The sequence below is a fragment of the Phlebotomus argentipes genome, unplaced genomic scaffold (assembly GCF_947086385.1).
Source record: "Phlebotomus argentipes unplaced genomic scaffold, Phlebotomus argentipes genome assembly contig_39, whole genome shotgun sequence".
NCBI classification, from domain to species: domain Eukaryota; kingdom Metazoa; phylum Arthropoda; class Insecta; order Diptera; family Psychodidae; genus Phlebotomus; species Phlebotomus argentipes.
The window spans coordinates 1,998,447-2,018,105 of record NW_026776182.1 but is presented as its reverse complement, the minus strand read 5'-3'; the positions used below and the strand labels follow the sequence as shown (position 1 = coordinate 2,018,105).

Sequence of the window (19,659 nt, the reverse complement as noted above, 5' to 3'; positions counted from 1 at the left end):
AATACTTAAAAGAATCAATCTTTTCATAGTTAAACCTCCAAATTTAAGATTCTAATCAGATGTTAGTGTGAAAATCTATGAATAAAGAAGCGTAATGAGTGCCTGTGTGACGAATAATTTATCATATTGCACAATAGTAAACTTATGAATGTCGGGATTTTTCGCACAATGTTTGTTTTATTCCTTTTCTAGTCATTATTAACACTGAGAGTGAAATCACATGAGTTTAAATGTAATGGTGAAAATACAACATTTCGTTTATCTCCTCCGCTAGCACGCGTGGGAGAAATACACGAAATGCACAGCGTAGAAAAAGACAAAAAATTCGTCGCAATGTATCTTCAAAACAAAATGTATTTTCACCAAAAGGAATATGTTCTAGGAAATTTACTTCAAAACTGGAAAACTTTTTTTTCTTCTACTGCTCATTTTAATAGTGTATTTATCGAATTCCATGATACATGATTTATATTAAAAAAAATTAGAAATATATTAAAATCACAGTAATTGAGTATTTCTTTGTAAGAGTGAATAGTGCAAAATATGCAATTTCCTAATTTTGTCTCTTTTATTGGTAAAAATTTGAGATACAAATTTTGTTCGAAACTTATATTACTGAATGAATCTTTGGCAAGAGTAGCTTTACGAAATAGTCAAGTGAGTTTGTAAATGCTATTTGTCTCATTAGAGGCAGTAGAGGAAGCATTGCGAAAGAATGTTTGGCTTGAAATTAATTAGTGTTTTCCTTATTTTTCACATTACAAATTATTGTGAGGTATTGATTATTGATGCTTTTTCAACTGGTGAGAATGGCGAAAGATATATTAAATTAAAGTGACAGTGAAATTAACCATGGACTTCCAGCAAAAATTATGTGCAAATTTTGTATGTAAAAAGGTGTTAATGCCACTGTCTACGTGTCTACTTTAACGTCTGGTCTTTTCGATCATGAGTATACAAGTACATGTGTATATTGTACTTATAATTGTAAGGTGCAATTTTGTAATTGAACAGTATAAAGACAATTTCAAAGATAGTTCAGTAATTCTAATAAGACGTCGCCTTGATTAAGTCATTGCACAATATGATATTGTTTCACTATTAGCAACATATGTAACATACATAATTCCGTCATATTGTTGCATTAGATAGAGTCATGAGGAAAAAAGAATGGTGTGTACTTACGCTGTATTGATGTGGAGTGGAGGTATTCCAAAACCTGTCACGCAATAACTCATTGAGGAAACATTGCTGATTGATTGTTCCCATTGTACTTCAGAGTGATATGAAGCATATATACTAACACTGATGCAATTTCCACCTTTATTCATAAAATTTACTTTTCGTGCACAATATAATTATTTAATGATATTGACTTATAAGTTTATTTCCATGTAAACACAAGAATTATTACGGATTAAATGTGATTTAAAAAAAGTATTACAATGGGTAAGTACAAAAATAATATAATTTTATATGTCATCGACTCACTTTTACATATGCATGTAATTCTGCTCAATATTAAATCAGCCACTTATAAGTACAATATAAATAAATATTTCTTACGCTATAATTAACAACAACGGTAACTAATAAAAATGTAATTATACAGTAAAAAATACACACATAGTAACATTGTAATTGACTTCCTAATTCACGATGTCATAGTATTTTTTAAATTTATTATAATGTTCTTGTCACATGAAAAGCTTTTTCTCTTGCCTTCTTAGCCACCAAAATTCTAATCTCATTTCCAATATATTCTACGTTGACGCAGTTTTTGACAAATTTAGAGATTTCGCGAGGTGGTATAATAATTATATTGTTACAATTATCATTTCACTGTTACAATTATTAATATCGAGCGTACTTTAAGGACTAAGATAAATAATTTAATACTCTATAACATTAATTATTTATTAAATTTACTATTAGTTTTTATACTTTATTTCCTCACTATGATTATGTATTATTAACATAGCAATAATACTTTTCATATATTTGGACCAGCCAAATCACACAAAGGACATTATATGATATAGAATAATTTTTATGCTTCTTCTATTTAATTTTTTTTTGTATTCTGATATTCGAGACTAAGAAGAGTTGCATTGACAATATTTCTATTGACTAATTACTAAAACTCGAAATTTGTTATGCCAATTTGGATATTTGGAGGGATTCATATAATTAACATTTTAATTAATCTTTTTCTTGATAATTTTGATTTGACAAGTGAGACTATACATTCTCCGAAAATAGTCAAAATTGTATAGAGTCATCTGAAATATTTTTTTGTTAGTTTATTTATTCTTGACAAATGTTTGATCCTACTTCTTGTTCATGTTTTATTGTTCATGTGACACAACAGTTTTACAACATAGAATAATTGATTTTAAATAGGATGGCAGTGTATTTAGATTCAACTCCATCATTCCCACACCATACATACATACATTCATATACCTTCTATCTGTTGTATCCTGGAATCCAAACACTTAAGCTTTGGGGGATAAAAATAGCAGCTCCTTCTTGTAGAGTTTTAATTTTACTTCCTAATTATTGTCACATAAGTATGCGAAATTCAATAGATCGGAAAATTAGAATGTGTATAACTTCCAATTGATAGTTAAAAATAAAACACATTCTAAGATCTCATCTCTTCTGAGCTTAACTGTATTCTTTGCAATTAAATTTTAGTCACTAGATGGATAAAATAGGAAATGAGCAGTATAGATCTATAATTTTATGATGTCATTTTATTTTTGAGGTTCTAAGAGTAAATAAGAAATACTACAAGTTCTGCAGTGACTGGATAATTACACATTGGAGAATTTTTCCTTTACTTTAACGGTCTACGACTTTTATTGCACAATGCACTTATATTTCAAATGAGATATTACTCAGCGAACATAAACAGCAGAAAACTGTATGATTATATTAGCTGAATTTCTACTGAATTAAACTGTTTTGTTCGCTAGATAATTTCTTTTAATGTGATAAGCCCTTTTAGATAAAATGACCTCTGAAAACGTTTAACTAGACTGTTCACTTCTTCCGTATTTGTGCAGGTTTGTGTTGTACAACGTTTCTTCTTAATTGCTGTGAAAGGTGGGTCAAATTTATTTTTCGTCAAAAGAATATAAGAAGTTACTCACCGCTCTTCTTCCGCATCATTCACAATGGGTGGAGACTGTTTCCTTGACTCTGGTAGGAATATTACTACGATTCCACCGAAAATTGTCCACGCTGTGAGCAATGTCATAAGAAGATGTTTCTCAATTTTGTTCTGGAAATATATATCAAAAGTTCAAATGAAAAATCACTGGGGTTGAAATGCAAAACATTAAAATTTACCAGCATCTCTAAATAGGGTGTAAGGATGAGTGCAAGACCCGCTGCCACATTGCACGCTCCAACTCCAGCATTTCGAATTGCGGTCGGATAAAGTTCAGCTGTATAAACTGGCATTATTGTGTTCCCGGCGCTGATAGTAAATTTCCCTGTAAGTTGAGAGTGTATCATTCAGTGTTCAGGAGAATATAAGGGTTTTTTTTCTGTTACCAATCATAACAAATGTAATCTTGAGCCAGAGTATATCCTCATTTCCCTCCGATATCGCAGCGCACAGGCATGCCAATCCAGTGCAAAAGAGAGTTGCACAGAAGAGCCACTTTTTGCCAACTTTACCAATGATATACATCGCAATTGCAATTGCTGGCATCTCCACAAGGCCCGCCAAGGCCTGAAAAAGTTGTTGCATATAGTGCAAAAGAAAATAAACTTTTACATAAAATGCGCCACAAGGTAGGCAAATTGAATTAAATTACTTCTTTCAAGTCACTCATACTACGAGACAATATTGCCTTCCAGCCGGAAGCTGACGCTGGTGGCATTTTCTTGAGGCGAATATAAGAAAATTAATGTTACGGTGTCTCCTGTCGACCCAGGAAATTTCACATAGATATATATTTATTTAGAACTCTTCCTTTTATACCCTTAAAATGTCATCCGGCTTGTAAGGATAATTCAATTTTATTTTTTTGTCTCATAAAGTTGTATGTTTACATACCAAACGAGCTAAATCATTGATTATTGTAAAATGCAAATAACTTCAAACAAGCTAAATATGGAATAATTATTAATAATAAAACGAAGGAATTGTGATAATAATTTACTTCAAAGTGGGTAATAAATTTTAATGTATACATTTTACCTGTCAGCTTGAGTGCTTAAAGACATGTAATTTGACTAAATATTGCTTTTTATGAGCCCTCACGTTCTATCTCTTCATTTCATATCATTTATTGGCATTTCTCCAATTTTTCTCATCTTTCCTGTCAACTCAATCATAATAATATAACGCCTCAAAAAATTCTTAAATTTGTTAGAAGATATATAATTTAATTTTTGGAATCAATCCCAATTCAGTGACACTGTTTTTAGACAGTGAGAGTGTTTCGTTATGATCGCTTATAGAAATTCACAGCACGATAGATAACAGTAATTTTTCTACACATGATACTAAACATTACTACTTCAAATGCGGTACCTTTAATAGGTCACAAAATCAATAAAGTGTCATCATTTTTAATATGCGTTTTTAAACATAATTTATGATTAAACACCTGTTAATTTATGCATTGATTTTTCGTCATCCATATATGTTTCTACCCAGATGTACTTAACATATAACGTACTACAGAAAATTAACAGAGAATGAAAATTAATATATTTACGTGTTTGTACGCAACATGTGTGTATCTTCTCTTCAAGACACATTATAAAATTGTGGAGTGAAATATTTAATTACTATACTAAAATATTAAAATACGTCCTGCACTTAATATTTACAATAAACGAAGTTAATGAACATTATACACGATGGTAAAAGATTTGTGATACGAACAAAAAGCACGCGCGCCGCTCTTCAATGTTGGCAAAGAAGGACGTGTGTATAGATATAAGCTGTCTAAATCCTGTCTGAAGTTATTCTCAGCAGTGATTTATCAAAGTATGTAAAGAGGAATTCAAAAATATTTGGGGAATTCGACTGTAACTTATGTGTGGTTGTTTCACGAAAAACTCCACAATGAATAGTGAGTATTGTGAGAGACGTGCCTCTTTTTTCACTCAATCCACATGTGTTCCGCACTCTCGCTATCGTAGAAATTAAGGGAGAACTGGGGCATCCTATTGCCACATGGGTGAGCTTACAATTGAGAGTGGGATAGAGAAATTTGTGTACCAAATCAAATAGGTATTCACATCGACATAACCTTGACCTAGAAACGAAATTGATACCTGTGTGACGTATTTACGTCTGTACTGTAAATCCCCACTCACCGAGTTCAAATACACGTTGCCACCAAAAGTATTCATGTTGAGGATGAGGCCATAATAGACAAGATTCATTGTAAACCAAATGCACAGGAAACAGATTGTAATGAGTCGCAAGTATTTTGAACGGAAGAGATCGATGAATCCTTCGTTGGCGTGTTCCTCATCTGGTGGCTTCAGTAGCTTGTCCAGATTGTGAGGAAGCTCCCGTTTGTTAAATCTTGCAGCAGCCTTGATGACTTCCTTTACTTCTGCAGTGCGACCCTTGCACAGGAGCCAGCGCGGTGATTCTGGTACCACAAACCTGTAGAGCAGATCACAGAGTCATACCATAAGATCACGTTTTCCTACCTATAAATATTTTGGTATCATGATGAGCTTTTTCCCACGCAGTGAATTTACGTCACGCAGAACATATGCTTCATATACATGTGGCGTGGATACATGTGGCGCGCTTGACATATCCTCGAAAATGTTGTGGCTCTTATGAGTAGAAATTTTAATAATTGATAAAATTTATTGCATCGAAGACAAGAGTTTCAACTTTAATATTTATTTGAGGACACACATCTCGTCAGATGTTACATTTATCAGGCGAGTTATTGGGATGAATTTTTTTTTATATATTCCCTGTCGTATGTCACCCACGGCATGTCACCCACACAAATACAAATAATGTATACTGACGCGGAATAAAATTTTATTTCTCTTTTCAGTGTAAATTTAAATTTAGAATAGAAAGAATTTGGGTTATTTTCTGTGTTTAATAATTTTATCTCATTACACTCTAATTATTTCTAAGACTCAATAAGTATTTTTCATAAGAATTATAATGTGGTTGCCGCTGTTAATAAAAAGTGTTCAAAAATACTCTTTCATCAAAAGCATAAATTCGCGAGGTAGTGGAGACGCCTGGTCTTAAACCTCTCAACGGCAGTCACATAGTTTGTGCTTTTGTTCATTGCAAATAGACATTGTAAGCATTTTTTGTATACTTACCAGAGAAAACAAAGAAAGATTCCTGGAAGCCCAATGCAGAGCTGAAGAACTTTGTAGTCTTGCGTGAGATAGGCTATTCCTGAAATCATCATGTATGATATTGGGAGAGGAAACAAATTGTACATGCCAGCAATAGTTCTCCATTTTCCATCCACGTATTCAATAGCCAAAATAAGACCGGCATATGTTACGGATACCGAGACTAGACCCAGGAGTGTCCTTAATGCCAGATAGATCTCGAATGAGTCGGCAAAATAGAGAGCAATTCCTGTAAATATATCATCATTATTTATTCGTTTCGATGGTTTCGTCATTTAAAATTATCATAACTCACCGAAAATCGTTTGTAGGAGAGCTGAATTGAAAAGCATGGTTTTTCGTCCAAATTTGTCAGATAGATATCCTGAAATAATGCCACCTGTAGCAACTCCGAGGAGAAAAAACATTTCGGCCACGTTTTTAAGATATTCCTTCTCGCAAACTAAATCCCACTGTGACGTCCATGTGTTCCCTAAATTATCATCCCAATCATACTCCCAACTTTTGCAAGGGATTTGGGAGGAATTGCTTGGCGGTCTGAAGTCAACCTATAATGTGCAATATAATGATTCTCTAGAATTCTTACCATGGTGTAATATTCCACTTACTGTTATTTGGTCAGATGATATATCATCCCAATTGTAATTAATTTTATGGCAATTATCCATTGATTGACTCACATTTCGCCATAACTCTATTGGGGTTTGATTTAATTGAACCGGTCGTTGACACCAGTAATTTTTGTGAGCAGCCTGAAAGAAGGAAAAAGCCCTTGTATTGATTCTTAAGGCAACTACCCAGAGATTTATGATGATGTAACCAGAGTATGTCATCCTACACGCGCGCTCTTGCTGTCTGCAAAAAAGCAGAGCAGACGTCAATAAATCTACAGTTGATTTTCTATTTAATATCTTTCATTGAACCAAAGTGTATATTTTTACATTAGACATATACTTTTGCCTTTGTAGATTTTGTATTTTCACACAATATTTTATTGATTCTCAACCTATTTAATCCGTACGCTAATGCTATTTGAATAATTTTGATTTATACAAATTCTTAGGAGATATTATTGGCATTACAAATATCTGTTATAATTTTAAAAATGTTCGAACTCATATACATATATCTTTGGTGTATGCCAACATGTTTTGTAGGTAAAATATTATTAAGAGAAATTGAATGATGAAAGCAATAACGCGTATGAGATTTTCAAGATGAATTCAATTGTGCAACTTATCCACTTGACTTCCCGTTCCTCTTATCGTTGAAGATTTGAAGTGGACAGAATTATATTTTTCAGCATTCAACTTCCCTCCCTCAGTCTGAGCCAGTCTTTGGGCAGAGTGTTGAAAACCCAAAATGCTCTGAACAGAGTGTTGTGAAAAAGTCCCATAAATTTTGTGAGTGGAGAGTCTATGTGACATTGTGATTTATGATTTTTAAATTATTAAATCAGATGCTAGCAGAAGAAAATTAGATTGAGGACGGGATTAATTGAATTTTCGGTGTGCCCAACGCTCTCTTTTACTCATCACAATCTTAATGCCTCGTTGTCGGTCTATTGAGAAATTTCTACATGGTTTCACAGTGAGAGGAGGGGAATACATGTTACGTCAAGTGCTCAAGAAGCTATCAACCATCAAGGCTTTCCTATAGTTTTCACAGACTTCTTGCATCGTCTTTTAATGTGTGTTTTATATGACAAGGTCATTGCAGCACTTTTTTGTACTCTATATTCTTCGGCACGCGATTTTGCACAAGAGCAATCATAGTCGAAACAGAGACTTTGTAGTGAATGTGATTGATTGGGAGGAGACTTACCTGAAAAACAGGTGATGATATGTGAAAAGTGTTTGGCACTTGAAAAAGCGACAGCAGGAAGGTCATGAGGAATTGCCATTTTCCATAGCTTCCAATAAGCTCCCCAATAATGTCACATTCATCGTCTGAACATTTCTTACTGGATACTTTATTGAGATCATCACCACCTCCACCTCCTCCAGTCGTTCCCGATTGTGTCTGGTTTGTTGATTTAGATTTGATCATTGTGGCTGCAGGCGATGTAGAGAGAAGAAAATAAATCAATCTGCACTTACATCTTCTTATTTCTCATTTAAGTTATTATTGGAATATAATTCAATAATAAATATATGAACATCTATTGGAAAACTTGCAGGTGGCAATTTATCAAATGGTGACCATGTATGCATGTGCGCATATATCTGACGACAGAGTCACGTAAATCTTGTACAGATACAAAGGAGTATAAAGCAATTATAGAAAAAAAAATTTACTCGTACAAAAATATGATAAGATTGTACAAAGTTTTTTTTTCTTGCATAGTAATGTAAGAATAATACTATAGTCGAGTTGTCGATGTTTGTTTGCATAGCCATATAATTTATAGTCACTTGAGATTATTTATTGATTATTGATGTCTATTAGACAATTGAGTAAAGAAGACAATATTTTCTCGTATCGTCAATTTTGATTAATTCATCAAATACTAACATTAACATTTTATAATTACACATTGCCATAGCGTGCGTTCTATTTTGTCCAGTGCCATTCCAAAGAGATAACCGACAACATGTGTGACGATACATATTTTACATACGAGGTTATCATTTATCAAATTGAACTCTTCACCATGATAATTGCCATAATTGTAGCAAATTGGGATGAGAGCTCAAAATAGGGAGATATTTTGTAAATTATATGAATTGTTTGACATTTGATAAGAAATAAATAAAAAGGTTGACAAACAGTGAAGAAAAACCTTGGTGTGAGTTATATTTTGCTTACATACCTGCACGCATAGTAAATGCAAAATACGAATGTTACAGAGAAAATTTGTGAGATAACGTCAGTATTGATGATGAGTGTCTACCCTCGCGAGTCATCACAGTTAATAGACTCATTACACATGTGACGATTGACACGGCATTTTATCACGAAAACTGTCTCTCTTCTCTTCAATCAGTGTATTTCTCAAGATACTGATCGTCGTTTTATTCAGTCAACATCCATCAAATTTTTGATAAAAGTTCAGACTTCTCAGATATATCAAGCGATTATGATATGTCCATATGGTTTTGGGATTTCATTAAAATGCATTTTGATACAGATAAATTGACGCAATATAATCCAAAAAGGATTTCAGGTAACTTGAAAAATTACCATTGATCAGTTAAGACGTCAAAGTAGGTATGTATTTACATAATTTTGTTCTATAATTGCTTGTAAAGGCACATACCTATGTACCTTATGTTAGGAATGATATTTATAATAAAAACAACAATACAAAGAAGTATATGAAGAAAATGTATGATTAGATCTGGATTAGTTGCATTCCATTGATGATGGAGATAAACTAACTTGGCGAGAATTATGGATGAGTGAAAGAAAATCATTGGCACTTCCGAGAATATTATCTGTATCAAATATTGATGAGAGCATAGTATTTCAAAGGCCAGCTAAATTGGCCTTTAATAACGTGATTGGCATTTTTCCAGCTGTTATTCACTTAATTAATATGTAATTTGATAGAAATGCTTGGGATTCTTGCTCTCATGGGCGCATCACACTTGAGATTTGTGCTGAGGAATTCGCGTTTTGTTGACTAGAGTGGGTGGAATATGAGAGTCACAGATAGTGAGATGTTGCGGGTGTAAAGAGGACGAACAGAAACATATTGAAGAAAAAATACTTTGAAAATTGATTTTTTTTAAGAATTTTTCATACAATTCTTCATTTTTCTCACACTTGTGCGGTGTCTCCTCAAACATATCATGTGTTGAATAACAGAGAATGATTTGGCTCATCTCCAAGAAGATTTTTATTGTTTACGCTTTGGTAAATGCTCACTTGTGCCTATTTGACACCCTCCTCCACGCCACTTACAAAATACAATCGCCCTCATACCTCTCCTTTTAATGCGAAAAAACACCGAATTGTTGGCGCATGTCTAACATACTGATCATGTCCACATTATCGCTTTTATCCACCTCCACGAATTAGAAATACTAATAATTCACAGCTCTTTTTCATTATTGTCTTTATCGAAGGACTTCTGAAAGATGAAAAGTTTTTATCACAAGAAAGAATAACGTGCAATTTTGAGATCGGGTATATTGTTAAATCAATAATTAAAAGTTGCGTAGTCTAACAGCAGAAGAAGAATCGAAATAATAAATATATCACTTGACCACAAGATGAAGGCGCCTGGTGTTCAATAGAGGCGCCTGGTATTCGCTTAAAGATTATTTTTATCGGTGCACAGGGAGGTCAAAAATAATTTTTTCGCTTCTCATCTGCTACAATCCAAATAGGATTTTTGAATTCTCTATAAATGTGTTCTCAGTAGTCTTTGAATAGTGCTTTTGGTAAGGTGATAGATTGAAAAAAAAACATGTATGCAAGCAGAACTTCTGAATAATGTATAAATTACAAAATATAATATAGTATGTAAAAAGTGATCTACGTAATGTATAAAAAAAAATATTTCTTATATGCCTTTGCCATGGCTTCGTTCAATGGGCTTGGTGTTGATAAAATGTTTTTAGTATCCGCATATGTGGTCTACAATTTAATTACTTTGGGAAGATAAGTTTCAGAAACCTGGGAAGAAATACAGTTTTTCCCCTTAACTCAATAGTTTATTTATTTTATATGTTACTTCAACAAGTGGAATGTACGGTAGAGTTTATTATTATTTGACTTGCAAATAGCGAGATGTACATTTCACTACTCTACATTGCAATCACTATATAAACATATTATCACAGGACGACTTTGTAAATTGCATTTGATAGGAAAAAAATAATTTACATACATATATCTAATATAGTTCTTCTATAAAGATACTTAAAGTTTAGAAAATCAATTGTTTAAAATAGCTGGCGACAGTAATATCGGGTTTGTTTATAAGGAATCCCAAAGTACTTTGCTCTCACTGTATAAGAAAATCTGAGAAAATTTAATTCTATCAATTTGAGTGTCATCTTGTCTTCTTTCTCATCAATTCTTTTCTACTCCAGTATATTCATGTACAGTGTGTCATCTTCTATTTTATTTCCCTCCTGACTGGATTCGAGGGGGTGGTTATTTGGCTGCCATAATCACAATCATAAAACAAATACATAATAGACACAGTGTAGTTCTCATCCCTGAGCGTCTAAAACCCTCCTATGCTTCACCCGATTGATGGAATGCGAACGAGGAAGAAGGAGACATTTATATTTGATAGGTAGAAGATATGGATGAGGATAGAGTGAATAGCAGTTGAGGTAGGTTCAAAGATGAAGCAATGATGCTGTAAGATATATCTCTGTTTTCTCACTGTCGCATTCCTCACATCTGACTGGAAAGGGGGTGGTAACAAAAGGCTTCGACGACACAATACGGAGTGCCCATTATGAACAGTGTCCAGTTATCAGTGTCCTCCTTATTCCATCCCCAATCAACTATATGGATTCTGCTGATTTCTCTCTTTCCTCTCATTTCATGTTCATTTTCACCTCCGACTCTTTTCATTATCTCCGGAAAACAATGTGATTTTATTCAATTTGATTCTATCCAACTTACACCATTCAGAATTAACCATTTATTGCTAAAGATGGTGGGAAAGAGTATTTTATGTACACACCTATTCGGAAATTGGGAAAATCTTGACCAAAACTTTACCACCTTACTCTTGTGGGGGGACCGATAGGAAATTGTATAGTTACGAATTAACGTTATAGAAAGTTTGTGAGAAAAGAGTAAACATTTTCTTACTTTGTATTCTTATACCTACAGAAACTTGTATAAGTCCACTATGTGATGTGAATATCTTTATTTGATCTACATGCCTCGTGTAAAGAATGCATTTAAAACTGATTGAAAGTAGTTTTACAATAACAATTTATTTTATTAAACATAAAATGGATTTGGTATACATGTAGTTTACATGTATATATGTAAATTAATTTGTTCAATGCTCGTGGCTTTTAAGTTTTAGAGAATGTGTATGACTTAAAGAATTTTAATCTTGTCCAGAGATTGTTTCACGAACTTATATGCACTTACTCTGTGTGTATTATATAAAGAATGATGTTAATGGTGCATTGGATGGGTGATATAAAAAGATAACATTTGACTTAGAGTGTACCTTATTTTCCAGTCTCTTTCGTTGATGACTCAATCTGTGAATCTCCTGGAAACTCTTTCCGTTTATGGCAGAAATTTGTTATATTAGGTAGGTACTACTAAACTGTCTCTTCACCTCTGTATAATACGTAAATTATTTTTCTCCAGTAATATTGTATAAAATAGAGGTAAATGTGATGCTTTGGTGTATTTACGGTATCTTTTTCTATTACAAACCACACTTCAAGTACATTTTATCCCCTAGGACAAGTTCTTGCTGAGAATGTTTAGTTGGAAAGAGGCTAGAGGAAATAGAAAAGTCCTCCTCTATCACTTCCACTCTTTTTTAGTGTTATCTCACACAAACATTTTTGCCTCACTTCACCGTGTTCTTTTTGTCATTCAATATCGTCTTTTTTTCCTTTACAATTTACATGATTTCCCTCTTTCCTTCTTAACTTCCCTTCAATCTCTTGAAAATTACAAATGAAATTTTTTTGCCTTTTCCTGGAGAAATGATAAATTTAACCAAAACATTTATTTTACTAGACAAAAAATTTAAAGGAAGAAAGTCACAATATTATTTATTTAATGTTTTACAAAGTATTTTCTCATCGATAAAAAAAATTCTTAGTAAATTGACACTTTTCAGACAAATATTTATGCGATAAATCTCACTTTTTCCAAGCGAAACGTATAATTGCAGGTATATCTGACGAACTCTACTGTGATATGTGTTTAAGCGAATATTTCACGACGGAATTGGGAAAGCATGATATCGCCACGGTATCGCGAGAGTGACTGACTCGTAGTGATTCCGATTCCGCAAATCCAAGCTGTGGGAAACGTGCGAGTCTGCTTGCTGTTTCTCGGATGTATTCTGACGAGAGTGAGTGAATGGAGCCCCGATTGCTGGCGAACTTTTAACCAGAGAGACACTGATGGATTCACATACAGCGTTGAGATTGCGGGGAGGGGTGGATTCGTCTGTTTCACCCATTCTCCTGAGTTAGCCCTTAGAATCAGGCTCGCAAGAGAGAGTATATGCTCTCATCTTGATGTTGGTGGAGGGTGCAATGGAGAGATTGTGAGCCACTGAGAAATCTGTCATAGTGTCTGTCTCTCGTGTTGGTTTTTGTATATATGGTGTATTAAAAATTTGTAGACAGTGTTCTTTACGCTCCTCGTTCCAAATTTGCGTGACATTTATGTTGATTTTCTCTTACATTAAGTGAGCCTAGATATATTGAAAAATCGTATTTAAGATGCAATGGACCGAGAAAATTTAATATTAATCACTTAAGGCGGTAGAATTTCATCGTATAAATATAAAATTCATCACATCATTGAAAATTTTAACTGATATTGCCTTTAAATTTTGTCTTGAGCTTTTATAGACTTTTGGCTGCGCCTGAAAATATGTGGAATTGATTTCACACGTCTGTGGGATATTAGGTATGCGCAATGAAATTTAAAATCATTTCCAATGTTTTACATTTCAGAAAGAAAAAGTGAGAGCGAAACTGTTAAATGTTTATTACATACACATAAGCATAATAGTACATATTTTCAATACACACATATTTTTTAAGATAGAATTGCAAAAGTATCTTTTTGTTAACCTCAAGATTTTCCTTTTTATTTACATAATACAGTTCATGCGAAATCTTAGATTATCATATTGAATATGAGCAAAACTGAAATTGATACTATTTCACTCGTCACGTCAGGTAAGTGCCCCCGGCCCTTTGGATCTCTCGGAAAAAATGTGGAGTGAAATGGGTGAAATGAGATTGTTGAGAATTGTCGTGCATTTTCCAATGACCCATTTATCTATAACTGTAATTTAATTTCCAGGATTTAATGGATTTCTGAAGTTAAATAAATTCATCTGTTCCACCTCAACACCTTGTCATTTGTGCGTGAACCATCGAAGTGTAACACTCGAGTAACTTGTAGTCTGAAAAGAGCGATTCCAGAGTGTTTGAGTGCGTACAGATAATTCAATAGCAACTGAGAGGAAGTTTTGAAGAAATCACATCATGAGGAGTGTAAGTGTGTTGGAAATTGTGGTCACAACGAAGGTACCATGAGCATATTAAAGTGTTGCCCATCAAATAATTTAATGTTGAAGAGCTTTTTAACAGGATCAACAAGCAATCACTGCACTTATCTAATATAATTTACACCACTGAATAAGATAATCTTCCTGAAGTTGTTGTTGATTCCTCTTGGCGACAGCTCATAGTACTCTGTTGTGTTAATGATGAGTGTCTTGCTGGGTAAATCATACGATATCTGATTTGTCGTGTTATTGAAAATAGTAATGGATAGAATTGTATGATTTTGATTCTGGCAAAAGGAAAAAGCAAGAGAAAAAATACTAATAAAACAGAGAATTCAAGTGTTTCAATCTATTGCAGATTTTCCACTTTTTCATTTTATTGTGCCTTGCATACGTCACAAATGGAGGACCTGTTGTGAAATTGTCAGGCCTGGATTCCAAAGATGCCAATGATTTGCTCCCACTTGCCGTTGAAGCACAAGAACTTCCCGTGGAAAAGATTGAAAATGTTCAGGTTAGACATCACTTAACAAATTTATATTATCATATATTCCTTTTCAATGAGCAGTTTTCATACAGGTGAATGTGGGAAAAATGCTAGATAGAAGTCTTGAGCATTTTCATCTGGAAGATCTGCTGGATGGTTTTAAAAAATCGATGAATCACACCGTCCAACCCATCTTGGATCGTTGGGAGCATTCTAAGCTTAGTAATTTCATCAAGCATCTGAAAACCAAACCGATTCTATCTCATGTGATAGGCGATAAGCGTCCAATGTCATTATCGGTGATTATTGAGAAACCTAATGGCCACTCCGATACACTTTTGTCTATTCCAAGCAAGAAGTTTCTCCATAAGTTATTCCATAAGCACGATAAGGAGCATGAAGATAAGAAAGAAGAGCAAACGGTTGAAAATGTAGAGGAAGTAAATGAGACGGACCATGTGAAACCAACTCCAGAGGTGAACTATGCTTCCAACGCTTATACCACAAATTACAATAACCCCCCTGTTATTGATTATCATGGTCGAGGAATCGCTGATACTGAAGATTTCTCATTTGAAGATTCCATTTACATACCCTTGAAACGTGATCGTCGCGATGTTACGAACATTCTGTATCCTGACGAATATGATGATAGTCCAGTTGAAGAAGGAGTAAAGAATACCCGTCCTAATAAGATTCCAGAATCCGAGAAAATCTCAGAAAACACCGTAAGTGGACATGTTAAAGAATCAGAAGCGAACAAAACTGATCTCACTGGCCAGGAAGCCACAGGAGAGGCAACGAAAGGTCCAGTTAAGGGACCCACCAAACAAGAGGCTGGATTAGCCACGACTACTGCCACAAAGAGACCAACAACTCCGCCAGAGAAATTTATTGTGACCATCGAAGAGCATCCTCTGACGTCAGTAGAACTCGCGACCTCCGGTCCTGATAGTGATCCCAATGTGGTGGACCAAGAGGAATTTACAGCCCAAGAGATTTTGCAACTGGCATACAAATGGATCCGCAAGAATGTCGTTTTTCGCATTTAGAATTCCAACACAATAATCCAATATTAATCTATTTATTACACACTATTTATTTTATATGCAAATAAAAAAGAGAACTTTACTCCAAATATGTTCCCTCCATCTGTTCAAATAAAAATTGGATGTCTTGTATCACAGCGAAGTTTGAAAGTCAACTCCTAGTCATTTATCCCATAATATTATGCGGCTGATTTGACACTGTCATAAAATCTTGTCTACATCTACAATTTTTTTCTTTTATTCCTAACACAGGTAATCGTATGAATTGTATGTTTGGACAAATTTGTCACTGTCACACTATATCGGACCACCTCTTTGAACATATTTCCGCAAATGACATTAATTTCGCTAATTTGTGGAAGTACAGTAAAGATAAGATCACGTCTTGTAAATCTGGTGTTTACTTTTTCCATTAATGCCATACAGAGATGCCTTTATTGACGCTAATGAAATACCTTTTTATTAATTTGTTAGCACTACACAAGTGCTTGTAGACAGATGAGTCACAACTAGGGAAGAAATCTATCACATGCCACAAACATCGAGACTGTTTATGTTTATATTATATTTTGCACAGAATTAAGTCGCGAAGTTCATTGCATTTCACAAGTTACTAATACTCATTCAGGTGGCTGATGAAAATTATAAATATCGCCATATAGTGCAAAATATTTCAATTTTCTTTGTAAAGTACCTTTAGTGTTTTTACGTGAAAGTTTGTATAAATGGTCGCAAAAATGTGACACGTGTAGCAAAAATAGGTCAATATTTCAAGGTTAATTTAATGACTCAAACTGGTCAGTTAAACCACAATACAATACTTATTTTAGAGATTGTCTAAATTAAAGGTTCAAAAATTCATTAGAAATATACACATGTTTTTGAATAAATACGTATGTTTCAAGATTTGGAAGCTAAACAATTTTGATCGAATACAATATTGAAGAGAAAAATTTTCTCGCGTATTTTCTCACAGTCTCATATGCTTCAGAAGACATGAAATTTGTGTATCTTGATGTTGAAATGTCAATTGATGACTACCATAGACATAAAATTCTTAGGCGACACAAAATATGCATATATCACTTCTAGATTGTTGTAGAGGCTTAAGTGGGAGTCATAAACATGCGATTTGAATAAGTAAATGAACTTAATTTCTAAGAATATTCATGCAATCAGTCTGTCTATACGAATTTCTTAATTGAGCTTATTTCTATATACGAGTTCTATTTAAATCATGTATAATATACATTTTCTTTATATAATAAAGTCTAGATTACGAATTTTTTGACATCTATAAATAATTAATCAGATGAGTAATTCCTACCTTCGTCATGATTTGTGTTCCTGCTACTACTCGGCATTCCGGAATTTTCATATTGAAGCAGTGCAATGATTTCTCCATTGTTGGTCTCCATTACCCCCTGCATGTTTCCGAAATCTTGTTCCTGCTTCATATTTAAGTCTATATTGCGCGCGTGGCCCAACTTGAGTAATTCACTTGTGCATGAAATTCAATTTTCAGCTATTTTAATTTCACTGATAGTAAACATGAGAAACACTTTTAGTTTTAGCGGGATTGTGTGAAACAAGATTTGTTGCCTTCATGCAAAGTCAGAATACGCATATATTACATACATATTTTGCAGTAGCTAAGCTAGATGGCAAATTTACGATTATTTTAATTAATTATTGACCAAGTGATGATTTCACTTATCTTTGCCTAATATACACGATACACAGCAATATTCACACGCACTCATCATTTTTTTTTTATTTAATATTTATATTTGTCTCTTGCCACCTCTTCAGGAGCCTCTTTAGTCAATGTTTGTGAGAAACGGGTGTCTAGAAGATGTGTGAGTTCTGAAAAAAAACCACGCGAATTTAGTCTATGGGTGGTAACTACTGGCGTTTAATAAACGATAAGAAAAGAAAAAAATGTACGAGTCACACTTTAATTGCCCTGAATAGGATCGCGCGGCAAATTTATTTGCCTCATTTATTCTTCCACATCTCTCTGGTATGATGACAGAGTTTCATGAACTTTTTTCTCTGCCTTTCCACACACTCGTTGTAATGCTATATGACTAAATTCGTGGCCTTATCCTCGACCCATGGAAACCCCTGAGGGCGATCGGGTCATATTGCAAAACTATTCACATTGACTTTAGCCTATAAGCGGAGTTTAATTAAATAAAGGGATTAAGGATTTCTTTCGCCACAACCATATTGGCACAATGTTCAAGGTTGATGGATGAAAATCCAGCACGAAGGTGTTTTGTGGACACAATCACTCTGTCTAGATGTATATACATATATATATATCCATAAACTTGTGGTATTGTGATGTTTATATAATGCAGTTATAGAAGTGAATGAAAAAAGTTGCCTGTGGTGACTTTTACAGAGAGTTAATCTAAACTGACTGAAATTTATTGAATAATCGTCACACTCTTCAGTAAAGTCCACGTCCCGTAGTGAACAAGTGACAGTATGCATAGGTCCCAGTTGATTGAATTGTTGCAACTGTTGCAAGAGGGAAGTGTCGTGAGTGTTTTTTACTTGGGTATGTTGCATTATGTTTTTAGTGAGGTAGCTCCAAAGAGGAAATTGGGAATGAATTTCTATCAAGATCATTCTTTGAAAAGAATTGAACTACTTGATAGAAATGCTGAAGAAGTGTCAAAATGTATGTTTCATATTACACTTCAATCAAGAAAATGATTTTGAATATTATTCACTACATTACACTACCAAAACTCAATATTTCGAGTCAATATTTCTTCCCCTCACTGTCAACTGATGCTAAACGAGTCACATACAAAATGTCAGGGAGATGGAATGATCTAAGTTACACCCACAAAATGCAGTCGATTTACATCGATTTTCCAACTATTTTACCCATGTAATGGCACCCAGAGCCTTGAGGTGCTCCTATGTCATATTCTCATGTAACAAGTCATTCGTTTTTTGTTACTTCAATATGAAAACCACAAGAAATTGTCTCACTAGCAGCAAATTTCTAACTGCTGAAATTCCAACAAATTTTATGAACTATTTCTCCGTCATTGGAGCACACCAAAAGCGATAAGCATATTGTTCTTCACCATTAGAACATTCGCAGTTTCACAATAATTTACGGTTCTATCAATTTGTCGCCTAATTAACCTTTCACAGTAATCATAATATCTCACTCTTACGATCCGCCGCTAATTGCACTTATCAATGGGATAAGCCGCACACGAGGTGGACTGTGTACGAGAAATAAAATTCAATTGATACTGCGATTATTTCACAATTATGATCACTGCCTGATACTTTGCTAAAAACTGCAGAAGACACTTCAAATTCTCGAGGGATCCACTTCCCGTTCGCGAATATTGTCAACGTATTATCTTCCGCTCTTTACGAGTTCAACTGGAGATATGAGTGCACAAAGTCGCGCCTTTTAATCAATTGCTATGGAAGAGTCGCTTCAGTTGTTAACACACTGAAAATTTTGTGCGAGCCTCTAGTGTAGTGGTTGCGAGCACTTAAACCACACA

The 19,659-nt window shown here is 34.0% G+C and overlaps 1 protein-coding gene across 1 annotated transcript; it reads right to left on the bottom strand.

Annotated features, from left to right (window-relative positions):
• Positions 1 to 1,309: 1,309 nt before the first annotated feature.
• Positions 1,310 to 17,681, bottom strand: LOC132263647 (organic cation transporter protein). The gene is made up of 10 exons (XM_059763537.1): positions 17,439 to 17,681; positions 8,203 to 8,432; positions 6,987 to 7,130; positions 6,674 to 6,926; positions 6,340 to 6,607; positions 5,347 to 5,644; positions 3,565 to 3,745; positions 3,358 to 3,503; positions 3,159 to 3,289; positions 1,310 to 3,102 (listed from the first exon to the last, which is right to left on the bottom strand). The coding sequence occupies exons 1-10, from the start codon at positions 17,566 to 17,568 to the stop codon at positions 3,096 to 3,098; spliced, it is 1,788 nt and encodes a 595-aa protein (XP_059619520.1). The 5' UTR covers positions 17,569 to 17,681; the 3' UTR covers positions 1,310 to 3,095.
• Between the last annotated feature and the right edge of the window lie 1,978 nt (positions 17,682 to 19,659).

Excerpts from the sequence above, each read along its gene's own strand:
- LOC132263647 (XM_059763537.1), bottom strand. The coding sequence starts at position 17,568 with ATGAAGCAGGAACAAGATTTCGGAAACATGCAGGGGGTAATGGAGACC. Across the intron at positions 7,131-8,202 it reads TATCATCACCTGTTTTTCAG|GCTGCTCACAAAAATTACTG; the intron begins GTAAGTCTCCTC and ends TCCTTCTTTCAG. Across the intron at positions 3,746-5,346 it reads GCAACGTGTATTTGAACTCG|GCCTTGGCGGGCCTTGTGGA; the intron begins GTGAGTGGGGAT and ends CAACTTTTTCAG.